This window comes from Lithohypha guttulata (genome assembly GCF_036872675.1).
Source record: "Lithohypha guttulata strain CCFEE 5908 chromosome Unknown scaffold_4, whole genome shotgun sequence".
NCBI classification, from domain to species: Eukaryota; Fungi; Ascomycota; class Eurotiomycetes; order Chaetothyriales; family Trichomeriaceae; genus Lithohypha; species Lithohypha guttulata.
In genome coordinates, this window is record NW_027042753.1 from 742,768 (window position 1) to 764,600 (window position 21,833).

Here is a 21,833-nt window from a genome sequence, read left to right on the forward strand (position 1 = left end):
GACGTTGGCAGACGTGCATCTTGTCGCATGCCGATTGGCGCTCTTCGTGTCATTTGACCTGAGAAGCTCTTTGATAGCCGTAGTCTGGCCATTGTCGTACCTGGTTATTACACAACACAACCATGCTCATTCCTGCCCCGCTGGTCGTCAAATTGGCGCTCATGTTACACAACAGCGGCAAGAGTACATGAACATGTGTCTGGTGCCACTGACGATTCTCATCTACATGAGTACACATCAAGTCTTCTCTTCATCGTAGATTTCACAGCCTCTCTTCGACCAGGCTGCTGCTCATACTCGGCATCTGCAAGATTCGCGAAACAAACGTTGCTCCCTTCACTGACGGGGCCAACCTTATCCAGCCACACGGCAGTGAGGACTTTCCTTTCTCGACCACTTTGGGAAAGTGGCCCTGGGATCTCAAAGGAGAAATTGGGGCCTGTAGCCACGGAACTCGGTCGGGGCAGAGTCCGGGGCTCTGGGGACCATCCACTGTATCTGGGGTGTCCATGGAATAATTTCGGCCAGGAACTTGGAAGTGTTCCGAGCCAATGCTTCTTGCCGCGTGCACGTTTCTGAACAACTTGAAGCTGGCAATTGGAGCTGGGTGGCATCGACCTCCCCTCCGCAACTTGAAGTGAGCCAGTAAGCAAGCTAAAGTTAGTATCCGGCATTATCTCGTGTGCTGTAAGCCGACGACCGAGATTGGTGCATTGAATAGGAGCTGTGTGTTTTGGTGCAAGAGAGGCATCAAGTGTTTTCCCATTCTCGTTGCTCGAAAGAATGTGGTGAACAAGTCATGCAGTACGCTGCGCGTGCGATAGACCTCAGTACAAAGAGGAAAATGTGAAAGAAATAAATACTTATATATCTAAACATGGCAGTTCACTAACCACAGCTGTTTCAGGCACTGTGACGCCGGCTTCCTACTGGAAAAGGCAATCCAAACCCGACCATGGGCGCCTGCTACTCTGCTCACAGAACCGTTACTACTCAACCTGCCGCTCTTGAACGCGACGCACCAGATCGAAAACCCATCAATCGCTTACGGTTTTTCGTGTCTATCAAGTAACTTACAAAAAACACGCCGCTTTCTAACTATAGCGTCCCTGCACCACTCAGAACCAGACAACGGCGATGCTAAGAGTACTCGCGTCCAGACTCGTTGTTCGATCCTTCACTGACCATGGTCCGTAACAATATTTGAGAACCCTACAGCCTCTGCGCCCAGATGGCACGTCCAGAGCATTGACAGTTCATACGAAGTAGTCGGTGTCGACGCAATTTGGCACAATATTTACGTTGGACCGGAGAGCAATTTCATCCCTTTCGGGAAGCAGTATAGTTGCGATATCGATGCGATAATTCTACGGGTAGCGAGACACGTGGAACAAGGACTGCATAGTGTTGTCAGCATGAATGCGACGCCGCATATGCTGACAGTGATTTGCGCGTGTGAAGAGATGCGAGCTGATATGCCACAAGACATGTGGCATGATCCTTCATGATGGTGATAGAATTGCTGCTTGCAGAAAAAGCTATTGACTAATTTCAACCTCAAAAGTCCATCCTCAGTGCGATGGCAGGGCTGTTCTCTTCATCTATGCTATCTGTCCCAGTATCCGTCCTTCTATGGCTAGGTCGTCTACCTAGTCCAGCTGATCGGAGCAATGCCTCTAGCTGTCCTCGCTGATCACTTTCAAGATTAACGATTGCTGACCTGAATGCCGGTCCATCCGCGCCTGCTATTTCAAGCAATCGGGATGAGCTTTCTTTCGCGAGATCTTCTGTGCTCCCGTTTGGTACAGGGTAGGTAGCTCTTTTCAAGAGACAAGGCACAAGTACCACTGCGGCAGCAGTTCTTCCAGTCATGGTCGGAAGAGTCCCTATCGATGTAGTAAGAGCTTGCATCAGACCTGTTTTTACAGATTCTGGATCATCTGCTGTGGTATCCATGACGAAAAACAGCACTTTAAGCCACAGGATACGGCATACAGCCTCATCGCAAGGTGTCTTTGCAGAACTACCCAACAGCGATCTGACGCAACTGGCAGCAATCTTGGCCAGGCCGACATCCTGGAGTGTGTCCATAATGTCGTCGAGTGATCTGGTAATGAGCGCATCCGATGGAGACAATACTGGTGAGGCTGTCGTCAACAAGACAGTAATCGACAAAAGGCAGTTCTTGGCGCAGGTGAGTGAGTAGTCACTCTCACGACGCTGTGCTACCGTTAGAGTCGAAAGTATCTGGCGAAGAGCGCCGAGAACAAGTCTTGTCTTGATCGCCTTCTCCGAGGAGTTCACTGCCGATCTAACCATTTTCTGGAGGAACAATCGAAAGATGGGCATCAAGCCAGGCACCAGCTCCTGTTGGCATACGCCTGTGGCGAGCATTGTGCAGAAGCAGTGCAATATGCACGCATAGAGATCAGCTCGTATGATGGTGGGAAACACATCAGCTACATCGACGAGAGCCTGAAAGGATGTCTGTACGAGATTGACATGCTCCTCGGACAATGTCCGTGCAGCTTGGGCAGGTGGATCTTCGAGGGTGGGTACCAAGCCTGCCAGAACAAGGATGACAACCCTCGTAAGCTCGAAGAGTTGATCGACATCGTCAGAAAGCTTTTCGTCGCGACCTTCGGATTTTGCGATGATATGGTCAAGAGATAGATTTCGAGCTATATGAACGAGCACGCCTTGTATATCCGAAGTACTCGTCAAGGCGAGCCTGTCAAGAGTATCGGTTGTTTCGTCGAATATCGCGTCCTGATAAATGGCGTTTCCCGATACAGCAGGCGTAAGTATCCTCTTAAGAGCAGAAAGGATCGCCAGCGTGTGAGCCTGATTATCTCTTGCCTGTGTCACAAGCGCCTCGTAGGCTAGCCCGAACAATATGAAGAAGAAAGCAACAGGCTCTTGCCTGAAGCTCACATCCTGACTCTTTGACGTGTCACCGTTAACCTTGTGCTCGGCGTCCGACGTCTCTTTGTTGTCAAGCGCGTCGAACACAGCATTGCTGTCCTTCTCTACCAGTAACGCAATAGCGTCCACGATGCCCAACCAGTTCCTCTGGTAGAAGACCAGACGTATTTCTCGATCGAAGGCAGCATACCTTTCGTGAAGGTTGTTGGTAGCGAAATCACCCAAAGAATCCGAGATCTCAGGCTCAAACCTTAAGCTTGCGAATTCTTGTAAGGATTTTACCCATAGAGGTGCAAGACTTGGAACATATGGTCGCACTATCTCCTCCAGGTAAGTTTGTTCTGTACTTGCGAGCTCCAATTGTGCCCAGCCAGCGAGTAGTGCCATCTTAAGCATTGATTGAGCATTCCAGCTCAAATCCTTCAAATCGCCGATAGAGGACTCGGGTTTTTCCTGAGAGAAGTTTTCGAGGCCAGAAGAGAGCACTTTGAATATCCTACCCATTCGGTCTACGTTGGTCACTATACCTGTGGCAACAAAGGTCGCGCACACAGTGATGGCTTCAGCGGCCAATTCTGCACTTGAGTCGACTGCAAACGCAGGCGTCAGCGCCGAACTGATCTGTGCTTGGTATTGTTCGAGGAGAGACGCTTCGAGAAAGTCGGGATCCGGTGTACGCCCAAAGATCTTAAGAATCTGATCGAAGATATGAAGTCCACGTATACGTAGCTCAACGACAACAGCAGTCGACGCTAGGAAAGCTACACGGACGATCTCAGCAATCTTGCTTTGTAAAGCCTGTTCCGCAGGTATGATTTGATCCGTCAGCATTGAGCTCCGGATGATATCGAGCATTTCGCTGAGCAAGCTCATAGCAGTATCTCGAGTTTGCCAGCGCATGAACTCCTGGCCTTCTACGGCTTGACCGGGCTTATCAGCTTCGTTTATGCCCGCGCCAGACGTCAAACCCGCAACGTCTTCATCTGCCAGGTCGGGCAAAGCCGTCTTCGGTTTTGCTGTCTCGATATCAGAAGTTTTGTGCTCAGTTGTCTTTCGAGTCCGCGATAGTATGCTTTGACATTGGTCAAGCCAGAAGGTAGTTTCAGTCAAACATGTTTGCTGCATCCATGCTCTGATCGAGTTTTGGATAGCCGTGTGTTGAGGATTCTTGTCTAGCATATCCCACAGGCTGTCAGCCAAACCTGTATGGGCAACAAGAAACACCTCCGTTGCATTTCTCTTGATTAAATTCTCCAGGCCGGTTACAGCTGCCTCTTCTAGCGAAGAATGACCAGATCCGAGCGCTTTCTGTAGCTGATGAACGTAATTTGCAAGCTGGACATGAGCGGGGGCATATAGCGATATGTGGCCCAAACAAACATAGCTTTGCATTTGCAGACCCAATGCCTCTTCGTTCTGGAAGTATTGCACCAAATTAAGGATAAGGTTTCTTGCCTTCGCTACATCCTGAAGGTCAGGACCAAGGACATTTATGACACAATCAACACATTCTCCAATCACTACTGGCGTCTGGAAGTCCATCTCAATTGTCGAAGTTCCGGTAGTATGCGATTCTTCATTATGGTGATCGCTTGAATACAGCTGTGCTAGCATCCCTAAAGTACTACTTGCGTAGGCTGAGAAACTGAGACCAGCAGACTCGGCAACCTCGGCCAGACCTTTTAATGCCCAGAAATGAACGGTCGGGTGAGTGTCATTACACAATGACAGAAGGACTCCGATAGTGTTCTTCAAATGATAGCTTGCTGCCATAGCTCCCACTTGAGCGTGTATTGTACCCAGAGCCAAGGCACAACCAGCTCGCACATGAGGTTCTCTGTTCGCCACGATCACATCGACCAAGTTTTTGACTTCTGTGCTTGTGAATTGGCTACCACTTAGGTTGCATAATCGTCCAAGAGCTTGTGTGGAGATTGATCGCAGGACCGCATCATGCTCAAGGACATTCCTTCTGACTAATTCGGCGAGACTTTTACTCGTGGTAGCAGCTGCAAGCTTGCCTGCTAGATAGCCAGTCTCTCCATTCGTGACAGCAAGTGCCCCAAGTATCGCTGTAACTGCGTTGATCTGAAGAGCAAACTTGCGACCTGGTTCTCGCTGAAACGGTTGTGCAAGCGCACTAGCGACCTGTTCGACACAACTCTCCTGGACACGCGGAGGCTGAAGTGGCAAAGCCACAGCGAACAGTTGCACGGCTAAAGTTATGCAAGCCGTCTCTGGTAGAAACGACTCATCTTGGCCAGAAACCGAATCATTACAGTATATGGATGTCGAATCGTGCTCAAGAGCAGATACGACAGGGGATGATGCGGTCTCGTTGATAGTCGTTTCCATAGGCTCAACGGCAAACTCGCAATTACCAATCGTTACAATACGACCGTTTGCCGGCAGGGAAACCTCGAACCTCTTTACCAGTGAATTGACACCATAGCCCCAATTATCCGTCAGATCCCATATGCCTTCAAAAGTACTCGCAGAGCTAGCTAGAGCGGCCTCGACGTTCCGCTGTATGGGACGATCAGGATCGGTAAAGAGCCGAATGGCCATACCGACCGTATCACTAAGAGAGACTACCTCGTTGCGATCAATGTGCTTCAAGCCCAACATCTTGATAGTACATTGTAGTACACGCCTTCGAAGATTGACTGCATGATCATGCAGCTGCAAGGACGAATCCAAGCGGTTAGAAAGATCTTCGGTCTGTCTCGCAGGTGGCAAGCTGTCCGCAAATACAATGGAATTTTGAAGCATTAACGAGATGCGACGTGAACCATCACTGGTCACAAGGTTGCTGTTGTGATCCAAAAAGGCCGATAGTGCGGCAAGGGCTGTTTCTCGAACATGAGTGAGAAAGCTCAACTCCAATTGGGACCTTCGTGAAGTATTGTCGCTGTTCAGCGGTGCTGGTAAGGCGTTGCGCCACAGAAGGAGAAGTTGATTCAAGTGAACTTTGACAAAATTCGGTCCCAGGGTCATGAGGCCTCCCAACAACGTCCAGGCAACCTGTACCTGTACAGCACATAGTCGAAGCTCGGAGGTAGCACTGGTTTTGAGTAGCTCAGTAGCATACAAGAAGATTTGAGAGAACACATTTAACGAGCCGTGTAATGGATTTTCTCGCGCGGCTCTGAGCGTAGCAGCGACGGCAAGACTGTACACAGGCGCTCTCCTAAACAGCTTCCCATCGATCTGGTCGAGCTCTTTCTTGAGATGCGAAAGCGCTTCCTGCATGGCACGTCCCAGTTGTGCTGGACATGCCGTTACAAAGTTGCGAAGACAGCTTGCAGCATGAACCTGTACGGTATAGCTTGGGTGTGGTGCAACCTGGAAGATTGCCTCCCTGCAAGAATCTTGAAAGATGGTCGCAGCAGGACCAAGCTGATGCAGTAGGACAGAAAGGCTTCGCAGCGCTGCGGCCAGTGTATGTTTCGAAGGCTCTCGTCGTGCCTGCAAGACTTTCGGATAATTTTTCAGGATATCGTTTATGAGCCAGCGTGCAGCATGGATTTGACCATTCTCAGTAAGAAGGCGAGTGCCGACAAGGTCGTTCAGAAGGGTGTTCGTTATCTTTCTGCTAAGGAGGAGTCGAACACGATTATGGGATATGCTCGCATAGCTGAGAACATCGTAATAGAAGTGTTCTGCAATCTCGTCATAGCGGTTATGCAAGACTTTCTCAGGGAGTCCTTCAAGCACAATCTTGTAGCAGATACCTAAGCTAGCCCTGGCCTTGTTGGTTGTAGCTGGTTTGGTGTAGTGTACAGATATCACACGCAAAAGTTCGGGGAGTGTTAACAATAGCTGGTTCAAAGACTTTGATGAATTCGTAACAGGCCTTTGCTCGTCTTCGTCCTCGTCTGGAACATTGTTTTGCTTCTTGATAGGCTTTTTAGGTTTGCGGATAGCCGGAGCTTGCTCAGAGGGTCTGGCATCGCTATAGAGACGTAAAAGAGTTCCAGCCAAAGTTTTGCAGGCTGAGGTGCGAGCAGCAACGGTATTGGTTTCGAGCACTTTCCAAATAACACTCTTCAAATTCTCGAAGTCGCTCTGGTTCAAAAAATAGGTAGTCTGTTTGAAGAGCAACGAGATACACGAGCAACAGCATTGTTGCACAAAAGCCGACTTGTCACTCGTAGCAGTCGTGCGTGCTTGCCTCCATATATCTCTTGCGATAGCCTCGTCGAGGCTAGATCCTAAACCGTCTACACATTGGCCAAGGGCTCTGAAGATAGACGCACGAAAGCCAGTATGATTTTGAGAGGTCTTGACCAGCTTAAGCAGGCTTGAGACCACTAAACCATGTAGACTTATAGCACTATCACCGGCGCTTTTATAAACATATCCCAAGCAGGTAATGGCTGTAAACCGCGAGCCCAGCTCTTTCTCGGATTTGCCAGCATTTGCGAATGAGAGAAGATCGTTGATAGTTTCAATCAGAAGCTGCCGGCTCCCACGCGTGTAGGTATCTGCGAATATTCGGCCTAGTGAGTGTCGAATTACTCTAGAAGCGGCTGGAGTGGACAACCCAACAATCTTGATGACCTCCCTCTTGATCAAAGGTTGATTGCTAGGTAGTTGTTGGGTGGAGAGCGCTCGAGTATACCGTTGCAGCTCAGCAACATGCGTCAAGAGAAAAAGATCCTGCTGCTCAGTCGGTAAGGAGTGCAATTTCTCGACATCGAGAGTGGGAGGTGGGCTCTCGCTTGTGTGTGTCCCATTTGGCTCCCCTTCGGAGGCCGCCATACTGTTTATGCCGTCAAGACTGCTGCCATCATCTTATTCGCACAAGCTCCCTAGGCTGCTACCTGAGCGTCAGGTATACGATTGCGAAGTTGAGGAAGGACTGGGTTAATCTCCAGGCGCTCGCGTGCTCTCTTATGGGTCCAGCCTTGTTTACCTGGAAACTGCGGCAAGGCTGTAGCGAAGGATAGTACCATATTCGCAGTAGTGGTAGTCATCGCCTCAAGGGAAGGATGTTTAGCGACGATTTGGTCAATCCAGTCAGGAACGCATGCTCCGCGGACAGTCATTGAGGCTCGCTGCGTGGTCGCAGCTTCCTCTCCAGCCATGTCGGCACTTCTCCAGTCGTGCTTGCCTTAATTCGGGACATAATCGATGGTCTAAGATTAAACACGACAAAGGACAAAATGACCGTCGCAGGAGCAAGGAACGAACCAGTCTAGTCCTTGGTCTAATAAGAGCATCCAAAGGTGTGTTAGACTACACAAATTCTGTGGTGCGATTTTCATACTGATATAGTCCTAGATGGAGGCCCTGATCCCAAGATGAACACAAACCTGGCATTTGCCATCGCTACTGCGAAGAAGGCACAAATCTCAAAAGAGGCAATTGAGACAGCTATTGCAAAGGGTCAAGGCAAAGGCTTGAACGGTGCTTCATTGGACAATGTTCTCCTTGAAGCCATGTTGCCCTACGGCGTAGCAGCTATCATGGAAGGACAAACAGAGAACAAAAATCGTGTGCTAGCTGACGTTAAGATGATCGTCCAGAGAGCCGGCGGGTCGCTGTCACCCACAGCCTTTTCGTTCGAGAAGAAAGGAAAGATATGGTTCAGACAGCATGACAGCATTGGTATCGACGAGGCAATGGATGAAGCCATTGAAGCTGGCGCAGAGGAGATTACTCAAGAGGAAGGTCAGCTTGTTGTTGAGACCGTCCCGGAAATGCTTTCAGCAGTATCTCAAAGAATGCAGAAAGCACTTGGTCTCGAAGTTGAGAGAAGTCAGATTCTCTACGATCCTAAGGAGGAGACTCTAGCAAAGGTAAACGAGGTGCAAGCGTCCGAGATTCAAACAATCTTAGACCAGCTAGACGAGCTTGACGACCTCCAGGAAGTGTACATCAATGCCGATATATAATAGATAGACATGCCTCAACAGATGTGGTAACCGAGTGACTTGATCAGCTACTACTGTAGCGGGCTTATGCCAAGATCTGCTAGGGTTTCTGTCCTAGATAATGTACAATGATCACTTCCTCCGCCCTCTCTGACACGCCCATGTTACGAAGTGCACTCAGATATTCCAACGACATGCTCTTCTATGAAATCAACAGCTCGTAACACATGGATAGTGCCAAACCTCCCTCGACTTGGGGGGAGGCCCTCGAGAAGTATGCTATTGTCGAAGTACGAGCGTTTGAAAAACGACTCCGTGCAAGCGCACTACGTGATAGAGAGAAAGTACGTGCACTGGTAGGGAGCAACTATCGGGACCTGCTTGACACCGCAGAGCAGATTGTCGAGCTCGATCGCAAAGTCCCCTCTGCAGAGTCGAATATCGCGGCTTTAGGCCATGCGTGCGTGCCACCAACTTTCGAGACGACAGCAGCACAGCCACCTGCAAGAGTGATCGCATTGAGCCACCTAAGACTGATCGATGCTATGTTGAGATGCACTGCTAAAGCGACGAAAGAAAAGTCTGTTCTTCTGGCGAGTCGGCTGATTGTCTTGTCACGCTTACTTATCAAACACTTAGAGCAGGCGAATGGTCTGATACAAAGCCTGCAGTGGCTACAGAGTCGGCACAAGACTGTGCGTCAACGTCTTCTAGCCTGTCTAGATGGCATACTCGTGAGGCCGACTACTCCCTTGCAAGGGTTGTACCGTGCGGTGGCGGCGTACTGCTTGACCACAAGTTCAGCGTCTGCTGATGCACTAAAGCACTTTCAGGCATTACGAGGCGCAAGACTTGCTCAGAGGGACTCAGAGACTCAACCCTCAACCCCGTCGATTAGTAGATCTTCTGTGGGAATGAAGTGTCAGTACTTGATCGCCACAGTCACTGCTATCAAGGCGCTATCTGGGCGTGGAGTTAGTGAAATACTGGCTAACCTGCAGAAACATCCTATTTTCGAAGACAGCAGCCTGGCAAAGCTTGACACTCTTCAATTGGACTTTCACCGTCCTCTTTTGCCATCAGACATCCTATCATTCACGCCCTACTTCAAACGTCAAGTGTTATCACCGTCGGAAGTGCGCAATATTTACCAAGCTTGGGTAGATGAACATGTTTCCTACGTGGTCCGAGATCTTAGAGATCTGTTAAGCAACCTGAAGCTTACTGGAGTACTGCATATGAGGAAGGAGATTATGAATATACTTATGCCGGTCTGCTTTTCGACTCTGCTTCACACGTCGTCCTTGGGTACAGTTCGTGCTGTATTCTCGGAACGGATTGAGGACCTTGTCCAAACACAAGCTAGTGGTCTGAAGCGAATATCAGACACGTTGCCGCGGACTGAACAAGGAGCAGATGAGACGTTTTGGAGGTCAGACCTTGTCCGCCATATGCATATACGACGCGACGACTCGAACCTGATATCTGTTCAATCTCAGCGGCTTGGTCTAAGTCAAAGCCCCCGGATATATTTGCAACGGCTGAACAAGTGGACACAGGCTTATGGTATAATACACGATGAGTTGAACAATCTTACACGCATTCGTTGGCAAGACAAGATCGAGGAATACGATGACGAGGATGAGGAGGTTGCCAACGAGATTGTTACTGGGCTATCGAAAGATGATCCTCAGCAGTATCGACGCGCGTATGACGCTGCACTCTTAGAAGCTGCAGGACAGTTTGTAGCGACGTTATCGGCTGAAGCAGAAAAAGTGGTGCAACAGGATGTTGGTCCCATAACAGCAGGTCAAATCAGTACGCTACTGAGAGTGTTCCGCGAAGCCAAGGTTGTTCTGGACGCTGTCGGTCCTAGCAAAATATCTACAAAACTTGTGGAGCCCATGAATGTTTTATGGAAGGCACTAGCTGACCAGGTCGCCGCCCAATTATTCAGCACAATGGAAAGCAAAGAGCCAGCAGGATCCTTGATCTTTCAAACAGACGATCTACCAACTCCACTGACTGTCTCCATGCTGCAAACGCTCAGTATGTTGATGATGAAAAATGGCGGGATAGACCTTTGGAATAACACTCCTACACGGTACATACGCCGTGCGGTGCTTCAGAGAGCACTGTCGGACGAGTACAATAGGTTTTACGTACGAAGTGATCTTGACAAAGCATATCTGACCGCAGCATTAGGTGGAGAACACCCAGCAAGCGAAGCATGGAGCGAGCAGATCACTCGTAGGGCGGCCATGTACTGGAACAGAACAAAGAGTTTGTATGGCATACTCGCTGTGGAAGAACCGACGCGTGGTGCATAGTGGACAGCTCAAGTAGTATATCACCCACTGTGCTGGACTGGTGACACAATTCGAAGGTCAGTACCACGTAGCGTATCAGCTTTCTCTTTCTTGCTGCAACCATTGGCTGCTCTCGAGATCTGTAAGCATGACTTCCAAGATGGAACAGGCACAAGCAAAGCATTGCTTTAGGTGGGCCTTATAAAGGTGTGCGGCGAATGACGTACTTGCGTGTCCGCTTCTTCGACCAATGGTGTGTCTCGTCAATTTCCTGTGCTACCAAAGCAGGCAGCACTTCCGAGTCCTTCGATGCAGAAACAACTCCTCTTCCACCACCGCAGCGAATAATTCACCATGACACCCTCGCAAATGCATTCCGCGGTTCTCGTTCTTGCACAAAATTTGCACAAATGGCCAGCTCAGCTCGATCTTCAGACAGGCCAGTGATGGCTGTGTCCTAATTATGCCTTCAAGAAGAGACTCTAGCCATCAGGTGCGGCATTGATAAATGATTCGCACGCAGAGGAGTCGAGTAACGAGCATAAATTATGACGAACCAGATATCCGTTGTGCACGCTCCCACTACTCCACTTTGTTCCTGACTTTATCGTCGCCGAGGTGGTTTTGGAAAATGCTGAGCAAGAGTACAATACCCCACCTTTACCTGCGGAGGGCCTCTATATAACGTCCGGAAGTCGTGGTCGATAATTGTGCCATCGTTATCAAGCAGATATCTTGTCTACCAGTACATACTATCTGTCTATACCAAATCTTGCCAGAGCAGTCAAGATGGGTTCCGTTGGCCTTCCACAATTCTCAGTCTTCGGCGAGTACTACAACACGATCGATGGAAAGTTGAGCAGCACACAGCAGACTCGACACGGCATCAACCCAGCTACCGGCAAGCCAAACCCAGAGGTTCCAGTTTCGACTCCTCAGGATGTTGACGCCGCTGTTGATGCTGCGAAGAGAGCTTTCAAGACATGGTCGAAGGTTCCATGGGCTGAGCGACAAGAGGCTTTGAACAAGTTTGCCGATGCAATCGAGAAGCATGGTGATGACTTCGCTAAGATGCTCACACAAGAGCAAGGCAAGCCTGTAAGTTTGCACCTGCAGCTCATAGCTTTGGATAATCCGCTAACTAAATTCCCCAGTTGATGTTCGCCAAAGCTGAAGTCGCTGCTGGTGTGCAATGGACCAAGACCTTGTCTAGCTTTAATCTAGAAGAGGAGGTCACCACATCCGATGATGGTACTAAGGAAATTCACGTCAGATATACACCTCTCGGTGTCTCAGTCGGCATTGTGCCATGGAACTACCCAATCCACCTCGCCTGTGGAAAGATTGCTCCATCACTTGTTACCGGTAACCCAATCATTATTAAGCCATCTCCTTTCACACCCTACTGTGATCTGAAGCTCGGAGAGCTCGCACAACAATTCTTCCCTCCAGGTGTCGTACAAGTTCTCTCTGGCGATGACAACCTTGGTCCATGGCTAACAGCACATCCCGGGTAAGCAATTTCCTACTCATCATGCTCCTCATGACATGAAACCCTCGATGGACAACACTAACACCTCACAGTCCCGACAAGATCTCCTTCACTGGTTCATCCTTCACTGGCAAGAAGGTCATGGAGTCAGCGTCCAAGACCCTCAAGCGAGTCACTCTCGAGCTCGGTGGAAAAGACCCAACTATTGTTTGCCCAGATGTCAACATCGCTGAAGTCGCTCCTAAGATTGCAACTCTTGCTTTCATGGTAAGCCAACATAGTCGGCGGCTTATTCCAAGATACTAACACAACACTAGAACTCCGGTCAAATTTGCCTTGCCATCAAGCGAATTTACGTCCACGAAGATATCTACGATCCCTTCCTCAAGGCTATGGTCGAGCACACCAAGACTCTCAAGGTTGGTGACGGTTCAGAGGAAGGCACATTCCTCGGTCCTGTGCAGAACAGCATGCAATTCGAGAAGGTCAAGACTTTCTACGCCCAAATTGAGAAGGATGGACAGAAGGTCGCCGTTGGTGGTGTCAACGAGGAGAAGCCAGGCTACTTCTTGACCCCAACCCTCGTTGACAGACCAGCTGAGGACTCCAAGCTCGCCACCGAAGAGCCTTTCGGACCTATTGTGCCAGTCATGACATGGAAGGATGAGGCAGAGGTCATCGAGCGTGCCAACAACACCAAGATGGGTCTTGGTGCTTCTGTCTGGGCTACTGACTTGCAGAGAGCCAACAACATCGCCAGACAGCTAGATGCCGGAAGTGTCTGGGTCAATGCTCATTTGGAACTTGACCCTCGCTTCCCATTCGGTGGACACAAGGAGTCAGGAATGGGCTTTGAATGGTCTCTTGCCGGGCTGAAGGCATACTGCAACGTCCAGACTCTCTACCTCAAGAAGACAGCTTGAGCAAAGGGAGATACTTTCCACGCTAGTATGTAAATTACGATTTGTATGAAATATTATATGATTCGAACGATTTCGGGTATCTGATTGTCCGTCGGGGTGTCACAACGACGGCTCTCTCGGCAGATTCTGTGTCCAGGTTTTCAGATGTATGTTTGTCCTCCCATCGTCGCGATATATTGTTCGCTCTTTTTCTCGGTATCAGCTGTTACGTTGATGCAGCTTTCTGCCAGAATGAACAAACTTCACAATTACTGTGGTTGAAGACTGAAATTCATAGCGAACAAGATACACGCGTTGATGTTCAGGTCCTGTAAGCCGGTTGTGGATGGTGATTGGGAACGCTCCATTTTATTCCGCGCTGCTGCCCGGACCAACCCCTCCGTCTATACTGACACAGATACACCACAACACACGATGATGCGAGATAACCAGGTTCAAACGTAACGCTAATTGTCGTGTCGTAAGAGAAAATACTAATGCACCATGACAAACCTACACAGCCATGAAGACCCAGCCCGCCAACCCAGCGAGTTCGAGATCCGCCGTGCTGAACTCGTTGGGCAGATCGGAGACGTAAGTAGTACAGTACCATTCTACTTCAGGCCTATTCTGTTCATTCTACGAAATGCTATTTGCTCGAGCTTTGTGTGACAAAGAGACTGATGTACGAGCACTAGTCCCTCGAACAAGTCCTGACACAGATGAATGCGTTGAACAGGAGTTTAGAAGGGATTATTGAGGTACGTGTAAATGATAAAAAGTGTTTGTACATGGTAAGCGAGGGTTTGATGAGGAAGAGCTAATGAGATGTTGGTGTAGATAGGAAACGAGTTCAGTCAGGTTGAAGGGCTTTGGAGTCAGTTTGAGGATGTGATGGGTAGTGGTAGCAACAACCAAGCAGGAGAGGAAGATAGATCAGGAGAGCGCAGTGATCGTCGTAACGGCGATGCTGAGAGGTCTGCTAAGGGATGACGGCTTGAGAACCAAGTGGCTCTGATCAGCTGAGCTTGGTGCTGCAATCAGCAAAATGGACATGCAGGGTTTTATGTCTATCAACACAATCTTTGTTCTCGTCAGCGAAGCAATATTCAGCTAAACAGCCAGTCCAGTGGCTCAAAACGCCTCCCTATGTGCCAGACGCCTCAGCAGTACCTCATCCTCGAAGGATGGTGGCCTGGAACCATATATGAATCAAAGCGACGAGAACTTGGATCACAATATCTTGCACGTCCGCTTCCTGGCCTTTTTCACCTTCTGCACTCCTGGCGCCGATGGCTTGGCTTCATAGCTGGCTTCCTCAACAGAGACTGCTGTGTTTATGGCGAGTTCGAAGCACTCGGCTACACCTTTTTGTTCTTTAGCTGAACACTCGACATATCTTGCGTTCATCTGTTTTGCTACAGCTGCACCTTGTTCTGGTGTGACTGGGGTCAGACCTTGTGTTCGGAGGAGTTCGATGCAGGTTCGCTTGTTGCGGAGGTCGGATTTGAGGCCGACTAGGATGAGAGGCGTCGTTGGACAGAAGTGAAGAACTTCTGGATACCACTGGTAGATGGTTAGCAGAAGGTAGATGCTGGATTTGGGGGCTGATGTACCTTATCCATGACGTTCTCCAATGAGTTAGGACAGTCTATCGCAAAGCAGACGAAGAGTAAATCTGTTTCTGGGTATGATAGTGGTCGCAGTCGGTCGTATTCTTCCTGACCAGCAGTGTCCCATAGGGCCAGTTCAACAGATTTGCCAGATGGACCATGTGTTACTTGTGTAATATAGTTCTCAAATACTGTTGGTACGTATTTCTGTAGCGTGTCAGCTCAACTCGTTCACCCGCAGGGCACAACCTTACCTCAGGGAAATAGCCTTGTGAATAGCTGATCAACAGACAAGTCTTTCCACATCCACCATCGCCCACAACGACAAACTTCTTCGAGTAGGCTGGTGGTTGGGTAATATTGGTTGCTTCCGACATCCTCGCACTGCTGTTATGTGTGCTAGCTGTACCGTTGCTTGTCCTTGTACTTTGTGCTCGTGTTGATTTCCTTGGTGAGAGAGGGGTTGTGTGTGAAGTTGCTGCCTTTTCAGACATTATCGACGAAGTGAAATGATCGCTGTGCGACTGTGTTTGTGTAGCCATGATTTGTGTTTGGTGCGAGTGCACTTTTGATAAGTCTCACTAATCACGATCTTATTTTGAGTACTTATGTCGAAGATACAATGTTCGAGGAATTTGAAAGTCGTTGAAGTTCAGATATAGTGCTTTGTATGTATGCTTTACTGGATCTTCCTACATGCAAGACATCGAAACATTCAAGCGCATATTTTTGGATATTGACGGTTGGTTGTGCAGGGCAACCACGCCAAAGTCGGGGATGTCACAGTTGAATCCTGGCCACACGGCACACGTTTCCTGCACTGAAGCGCCTGACCCCGCCTCAAGACAGCGATTGCCCTTGAACACATACCCCAAGTGACTACTCATACAGCTCTCAGTCTGTTTGTCCATCACTTATGAGGTCAACGTTCGTGTGCTGTGTCCGAAGCGCTGAAGCATCCCGATGCATCTCTAGCTTTTGTGCCTAGCCGTGGCAGAGATACGGTTGCTCACTGTACCGCGACGCATGCGAAACACTAACTTGTGGCCGAGCATGTGAGAGCGAAGCTGCATTCACGCATTCCAGCCAGAACTTCCTCGCATAAGCCAGTCGCGCTGCCGATCAGTACTTCATGGCTCTGCGCGCATCTAGATCCAAGAGATGGACAAGCACAAAAATGGTAAAGTAGACGCTGGTTTGGAGAGTCTCGATCATTGTGCGTCTTGCATCTTCCGCCCACTCAATGCTCAGGTCTGACTTGCAGCTTGTCAGACAAATACCGACTTCCAACATGGAGATATACACTTCGACAACGCTTGCTACCCATAGTGCGCACAGAGACACCTTATGTGGCTGTCTTACAGGACAAATTGCGCAGTCCAGCGCTCGATTCATACTTCGCTATGAGTGCTAATCTGGGCACGCATACATGCTTCATGGCGGTCTTGCCCGTCATGTTCTGGTGTGGCAAGCCTTATCTGGGGCGGTTGTAAGTCGGTGTGGCCGAATGCTGTGCAGAAAATTAACTATTCTAGCATGACCAATATACTAGCAGCAGGTGTCTTCTCCAGTGGTTTTGTGAAAGACCTACTGTGTCTCCCACGTCCTCTGTCCCCTCCTCTTACTCGAATCACCATGTCAGGTTCAGCAGCGCTAGAGTACGGCTTCCCATCCACGCATTCCACCAACGCTGTATCCGTGGCTGTCTTTTCGATCCTCCTACTACAAGATCCAGAATTATCGATTTCACCGCAAGCGAGACTATATCTACAAGTAGCGGCATATCTCTATGCCTGCTCGATAGTGATGGGACGGGTATACTGCGGCATGCACGGCTTCTTCGACGTCGTTTGCGGCAGCCTCCTCGGTGCAGTAGTAGCACTTGCGCAGTTCTATTTGGGTCCTATCAGGGATGAATGGTTGTTCTCCGGGGAGATCAAGAATGTGCTGATTAGCGGATTAATCGTACTCTTGCTCGTCCGCATCCATCCTGAGCCAGCAGATAATTGTCCGTGCTTTGACGATAGTGTTGCGTTTGCTGGTGTTGTATGGGGTCTTGACATAGGTGGGTGGCACATCTCGAGGACCCAGTACGTCGACACAGCCGCGAATTATCCTTCAGCGATCCCATTCAATGTTGAGCAGCTAGGATGGTCGAAGGTGATCGCAAGGATTGTGCTCGGCGTCGTGTCAGTCTTTGTCTGGAGGGCCGTAGCTAAGCCGACACTGTTAACGATCCTACCTCCTATCTTCCGAGTGGTTGAGAGTCTTGGCCTAGATCTGCCAAGACGGTACTTCAAGCGTGCTTCGGAATACCAAAGTGTACCTGATCAAAAGGACGACGACAATGTCATACCATCTGCACGAGATATCCCTCAAATGCTCGGCAATCTACGCAACAGAAGACGTGCTGTGTCAATTGGTCCTCAGTCAGAAGCTGACGCATACGAAGCACTTGCATACAGACAGCAGAGAAGACGAGATTCCATCAAAGGTGCGGAAACGTCGTTGATCGCAGAAAGCAAGCTAGCCAACGACTACTTCGCTAATCTACCAGATATACCGACACAGTCTCGGAAGAGGTCGTTGAGCCTGGAAGAATTTCGTCAGCAGATGGGCGCTTCACCAAGTGAGCTTTCGCCCATCGCAATCGGCTCACCACAACCAGAAAAGGTCAATGGTAGCAGTGAGACCTTCATGAAGGCCGAGGATGAGAAGGACAGATCAGAACTGTTTGCGACCGTGCAGAAAGTGAGAGTGAGATATGATGTTGAGGTTGTGACCAAGCTCATTGTTTATGGCGGTATTGGGTGGATCGCAGTTGAGGGCGCTCCTATGCTGTTCCATCACCTTTGGCTTAGTACATATCGTGTTGGATAGTCACGACCGACTGAGAGATCACTTCATAATTTCTAATGTAAGCAAATGATCTATTCGCAGCAGCAAGACGTGCTTTAGGCACAGCAGATTCGAGTGCCGAGCGACAGTGATTTCAGAGCCTCCAAATATTGCTGCATTGTATTTCATGGTGGACGTTTGCAATGCGTTTTCCGGTACTGATGCCTCAGGCCAGACTAGCCGCTTGCAGTTCCACCGGCAGCATTTCCACTTTCGTGAACACGTGAACGAGCTTTCTGCTTTCTCAGTCAATACCATTCTCGCAATTCAGTGATCGCAAACAAACAATAATTCTTGACACGAATTGTATGTAGCTCGACCTCTTGTCCAAGTCTGAAAACTTTTTCTCATTCGAATCGTACATTCAAGCAAGTTGTCGCAAAAGAAAAACACGTCTGACTTGCACCTGCCAAAATGGCTGCAAATGCCGACATGGATTGGCAAGCAACTACCAACCTTGGCGCAATAACCGAGCCGTCAGCTCCTAGCACGACTGGGATTGGTGGCTTCCTCTCTAGCCTCTGTGGCTTCGTTAGAAAGCCCGTATATGCTATCGTTCGCGCGTTTCAACGCGAGAAGAAAGCTGCCAATGCGCGTAACAATATTCGACGAAGAGTTCCAATTCCTCCCATACCTACTCGGGAACGTGTTCTACAAGGCGATGGAGACATAATCAGACCAACTGTTGAGCGAAAGAGAAAAGCCTCTGAGGAGGTTGGAGATATCGAAGGAGGGGACATTGACTCGATGAAGCCATCAAAGAGACGTCTTAGAGAACTTGACACCAATTTTAACGACTATAGCCCGTGGAAAACAGAGCTATGGGTACAAGAAACTATCAAAGAGACCGCGCTTCTACCTGACTCGTCTGTGTCCCAAGAAGAACACAAAACTAAATATATAGCCCACGCTGGAAGAAATCGATCCAGCATTTCACCACTACGCGCCGATACGAAGAAATATCCATCCTATCACTTCTCACCTTACAAGCGAACACCTCGACCCGTTCTGCCTAAGGTAGTCACCCTCAGTCGTGCGCAGAACGGCCTTCGAGAGTTTCTTTGGGCTGCAGACGAGGAAGATGAAAAGGATACCATGGATGAAGAGACTCCAAAACAGGACAACACTGCACAATCGCAGGCTGGACCTGTCAAAGCAGAGGCAGTTGGTGCTAAGAGCATGCCAGCTAATCTTGCCAGACCTGCTCCTATACAGCAGAAGATGCCTAGCCCATCAACCACAAATGACGAGAAGAGCACTGAGGCCTCGTCCAGTCTCTTCGACGAAGAGGAAGATGCCGAGTACAGAGCATACCTACGAAGAGACCATCTTTCATTTGACGCAGATGGCTACAAGCTGCCTATTGATGGATGGATTAGCCCTCAAACCAAAAAATGGAATGAAGAGCACCAACAGAGATTGGCGTCTCAAGCTGCTATCGAGCAGCAGACTCCCTCACGACCACCCCGAGAGTTTTCTCCCGACACGTCACCAGACCCGCTACAAGAAGTTACGCTTAAAGTAAAGATTGAAAAGACTGAAAAGACAATATACACCTCTCCATTCGTAGAGGATGTTCCACAAGAAGAGGAGAAGGGAAGAAGTGCTTCTCCAGTTGTAGAGATAAAGCCGGAAATTGCTCCACAGATGGAAAGTCCAGCAGCAGAAGATGTTTCAGCTGTCAAAGAAGAACAACCGGAGGCTATAGTTGAGGAGGATGCCTCTGTTCCTACAGACATCCTAGAAACACCAGCCAAGCAGCTTCAGAATTTGAAGATCTCAGAGGATACTACTGCTAAAGAGTATAGAACACCAAAAGCAGGCATCTTCGGAACCGTTAGAACCGACCGCAAGACACGTCGCCAGGTCCTTATCGAGGAACGCGAGCTCGAAAAGGCTCGTGGCGAGTACAAACTCGTTCCATTGAGTGCAGAATGGGACAGGAAAGTACGAAACGCAGTCAAAAATGGTCACGCTCGCTGGGAGGCTACTGACTTTGCTCGAGTCGTCCCACAATATTCTGGTTTCGGCCACCAATCAAAGTGGCTTAATGATGCAGTGATTAACGACTATATTGCCATGGTCGCACAACACGGATGCAGAGATGATCGATCAACACAAGTTCCTACTGTCGCCGCTCTCAGTAGCTACTTCTTTGCAAAGATGTCCGATCCTGCAAATGCTCCAAAACGATGGACCAGGAAGATCGCAGGCAAGAGCCTGCTAGAGTGCGAGCTCATCCTTCTCCCTATCAACTCAGGATCTCACTGGACACTTTGCACCATTGAGCCTAAAAAATGCAAAGTCACAATGTATAACAGCATGGGACATGGCAGTAATGCTAGTCATGCACGAACGATTCTTGGTTACCTTAAATTCCACCTCGGTAACGCCTTCGAAGAGGGCAAATGGACAGTTAACGACAAGGGTGTTAGTCCACAACAAACCAACAGCGATGATTGTGGCGTGTTCGCCTGCACAACAGCACGACAGATCATGCTTGGCCAGATGGACAAGACACCTTATACCCACGAAATAATGCCAATAGCAAGAAAGAGACTGGTTGCGGAGTTGGTCAATGGCGGTCTAATCAAGGCCGATGAATCTTGATCGTCCTTTGGAGTTTGGGAAAGAGCCTGATGGCAACTGTATCGATATCACGAAGCATGAATTATGAGACTGTATCATTAGATAGATACCCGCACGGCGGTGAGCGTTTTGTTTTTACTTATAGATTAGCTGGTGAAGCAGCCAGTCAGTCCATCGCTGAACTCGCCACCACGCCCATTCTGGTGCTCGCCTTCGTGGCTCGAGCATCGGATCGAGGCTGGTGGTTTGCAGGTCGCATGGACTGGCTGGCTGCTTGGAAAAATACCCTAATTTTCTGTGTCTTAGTCTTTTCATTCTCCTGCACTGTCTTTATAGAATGTCTACCGTGCTTGCCGAAACTGAATATGAAACTCCGCCGAACTTCAGCCAGGACTAAATGTACTTATGCTATTCGTATTCGTACCACTTGGTGAAGTGGAATCAGGCCACCTCGATATCCTCCGCTAAAGGACCCCTCATTACGAATCATTGGATTCATTTCCCAATCACCAACGTTGTACAGAATGGCTAGAAATCAAGCTGACTACGAAGACGATCTCACTGAAGTCTGACTAACACTTGCACATCACTCACAACAACCACACCCTCCCAAACCACACACACACACTCACACAACACCAACAAAAACAAGAATGCCACCTTCACCTCCCACCACCGCCACGACCTCAGGCATCGTCCAAACCTGGCCCCGCCTCCTCCTCCGCCTCGAAGGCGCCACCCTCCTGACCTGCTCCCTCTACGCCTATCACCGTACCAACCTATCCTGGTGGCTCTTCGGCGCCGGTCTCCTCCTCCCCGACCTCGCCATGGCCGGGTACCTCGCTGATTCCACCGTCGGAGCAGCGACGTATAATGCGTTACACACGGAGACGCCGGCGTTGATTGCGTTGTGTGTTGGGTGGGGGGTTGGGAGGGGGGATGTGGTTGCGGGGGGACTGGTGTGGTTGGCGCATATTGGGATGGATAGGATGTTTGGATTTGGGTTGAAGTATGCGAGGGGTTTTGGGTGTACGCATTTGGGGGTAATTGGGAAGGAGGGGGAGGGGAAAGGGAAGGAGTGAGGGAGGCGTGTGGGAATTGAGAGGTGATCGATTCGGTCATTACAGAGGCATAATGATTCGTGTCCTGTCACTGTGCTTTGTCTGATCTAATTGAAAATCTCAGTGGTGGGGGCGTCGATACAATCGAAAACGCATCGTCCGATA

General features: G+C 49.4%; 8 protein-coding genes across 8 annotated transcripts; 6 read left to right on the top strand and 2 right to left on the bottom strand.

Moving 5' to 3' along the window:
• Positions 1 to 1,557: 1,557 nt before the first annotated feature.
• On the bottom strand, positions 1,558 to 7,689 carry LTR64_005419 (uncharacterized protein; the record flags this gene model as incomplete). The annotated part of the gene is made up of 2 exons (XM_064899758.1): positions 1,558 to 7,139; positions 7,185 to 7,689. The coding sequence occupies 2 exons, from the start codon at positions 7,687 to 7,689 to the stop codon at positions 1,558 to 1,560; spliced, it is 6,087 nt and encodes a 2,028-aa protein (XP_064753070.1).
• A 542-nt stretch (positions 7,690 to 8,231) lies between these two features.
• LTR64_005420 (uncharacterized protein) lies at positions 8,232 to 8,825 on the top strand (the record flags this gene model as incomplete). The annotated part of the gene is made up of 1 exon (XM_064899759.1): positions 8,232 to 8,825. The coding sequence occupies one exon, from the start codon at positions 8,232 to 8,234 to the stop codon at positions 8,823 to 8,825; it is 594 nt and encodes a 197-aa protein (XP_064753071.1).
• Positions 8,826 to 9,031: 206 nt separating this feature from the next.
• Positions 9,032 to 11,134, top strand: LTR64_005421 (uncharacterized protein; the record flags this gene model as incomplete). The annotated part of the gene is made up of 1 exon (XM_064899760.1): positions 9,032 to 11,134. The coding sequence occupies one exon, from the start codon at positions 9,032 to 9,034 to the stop codon at positions 11,132 to 11,134; it is 2,103 nt and encodes a 700-aa protein (XP_064753072.1).
• Positions 11,135 to 11,902: 768 nt separating this feature from the next.
• LTR64_005422 (uncharacterized protein) lies at positions 11,903 to 13,528 on the top strand (the record flags this gene model as incomplete). The annotated part of the gene is made up of 4 exons (XM_064899761.1): positions 11,903 to 12,211; positions 12,268 to 12,626; positions 12,698 to 12,872; positions 12,923 to 13,528. The coding sequence occupies 4 exons, from the start codon at positions 11,903 to 11,905 to the stop codon at positions 13,526 to 13,528; spliced, it is 1,449 nt and encodes a 482-aa protein (XP_064753073.1).
• A 483-nt stretch (positions 13,529 to 14,011) lies between these two features.
• Positions 14,012 to 14,500, top strand: DAD1 (Dolichyl-diphosphooligosaccharide-protein glycosyltransferase subunit dad1; the record flags this gene model as incomplete). Its single annotated transcript, XM_064899762.1, has 2 exons — positions 14,012 to 14,101; positions 14,348 to 14,500. 2 exons carry the CDS (start codon positions 14,012 to 14,014, stop codon positions 14,498 to 14,500), a joined length of 243 nt encoding a protein of 80 aa, XP_064753074.1.
• A 240-nt stretch (positions 14,501 to 14,740) lies between these two features.
• Positions 14,741 to 15,497, bottom strand: rho4 (the record flags this gene model as incomplete). Its single annotated transcript, XM_064899763.1, has 3 exons — positions 14,741 to 15,073; positions 15,124 to 15,327; positions 15,375 to 15,497. The coding sequence occupies 3 exons, from the start codon at positions 15,495 to 15,497 to the stop codon at positions 14,741 to 14,743; spliced, it is 660 nt and encodes a 219-aa protein (XP_064753075.1).
• A 1,258-nt stretch (positions 15,498 to 16,755) lies between these two features.
• On the top strand, positions 16,756 to 18,000 carry LCB3 (Long-chain base-1-phosphate phosphatase; the record flags this gene model as incomplete). Its single annotated transcript, XM_064899764.1, has 1 exon — positions 16,756 to 18,000. The coding sequence occupies one exon, from the start codon at positions 16,756 to 16,758 to the stop codon at positions 17,998 to 18,000; it is 1,245 nt and encodes a 414-aa protein (XP_064753076.1).
• Positions 18,001 to 18,432: 432 nt separating this feature from the next.
• LTR64_005426 (uncharacterized protein) lies at positions 18,433 to 20,628 on the top strand (the record flags this gene model as incomplete). Its single annotated transcript, XM_064899765.1, has 1 exon — positions 18,433 to 20,628. The coding sequence occupies one exon, from the start codon at positions 18,433 to 18,435 to the stop codon at positions 20,626 to 20,628; it is 2,196 nt and encodes a 731-aa protein (XP_064753077.1).
• Positions 20,629 to 21,833: the final 1,205 nt, after the last annotated feature.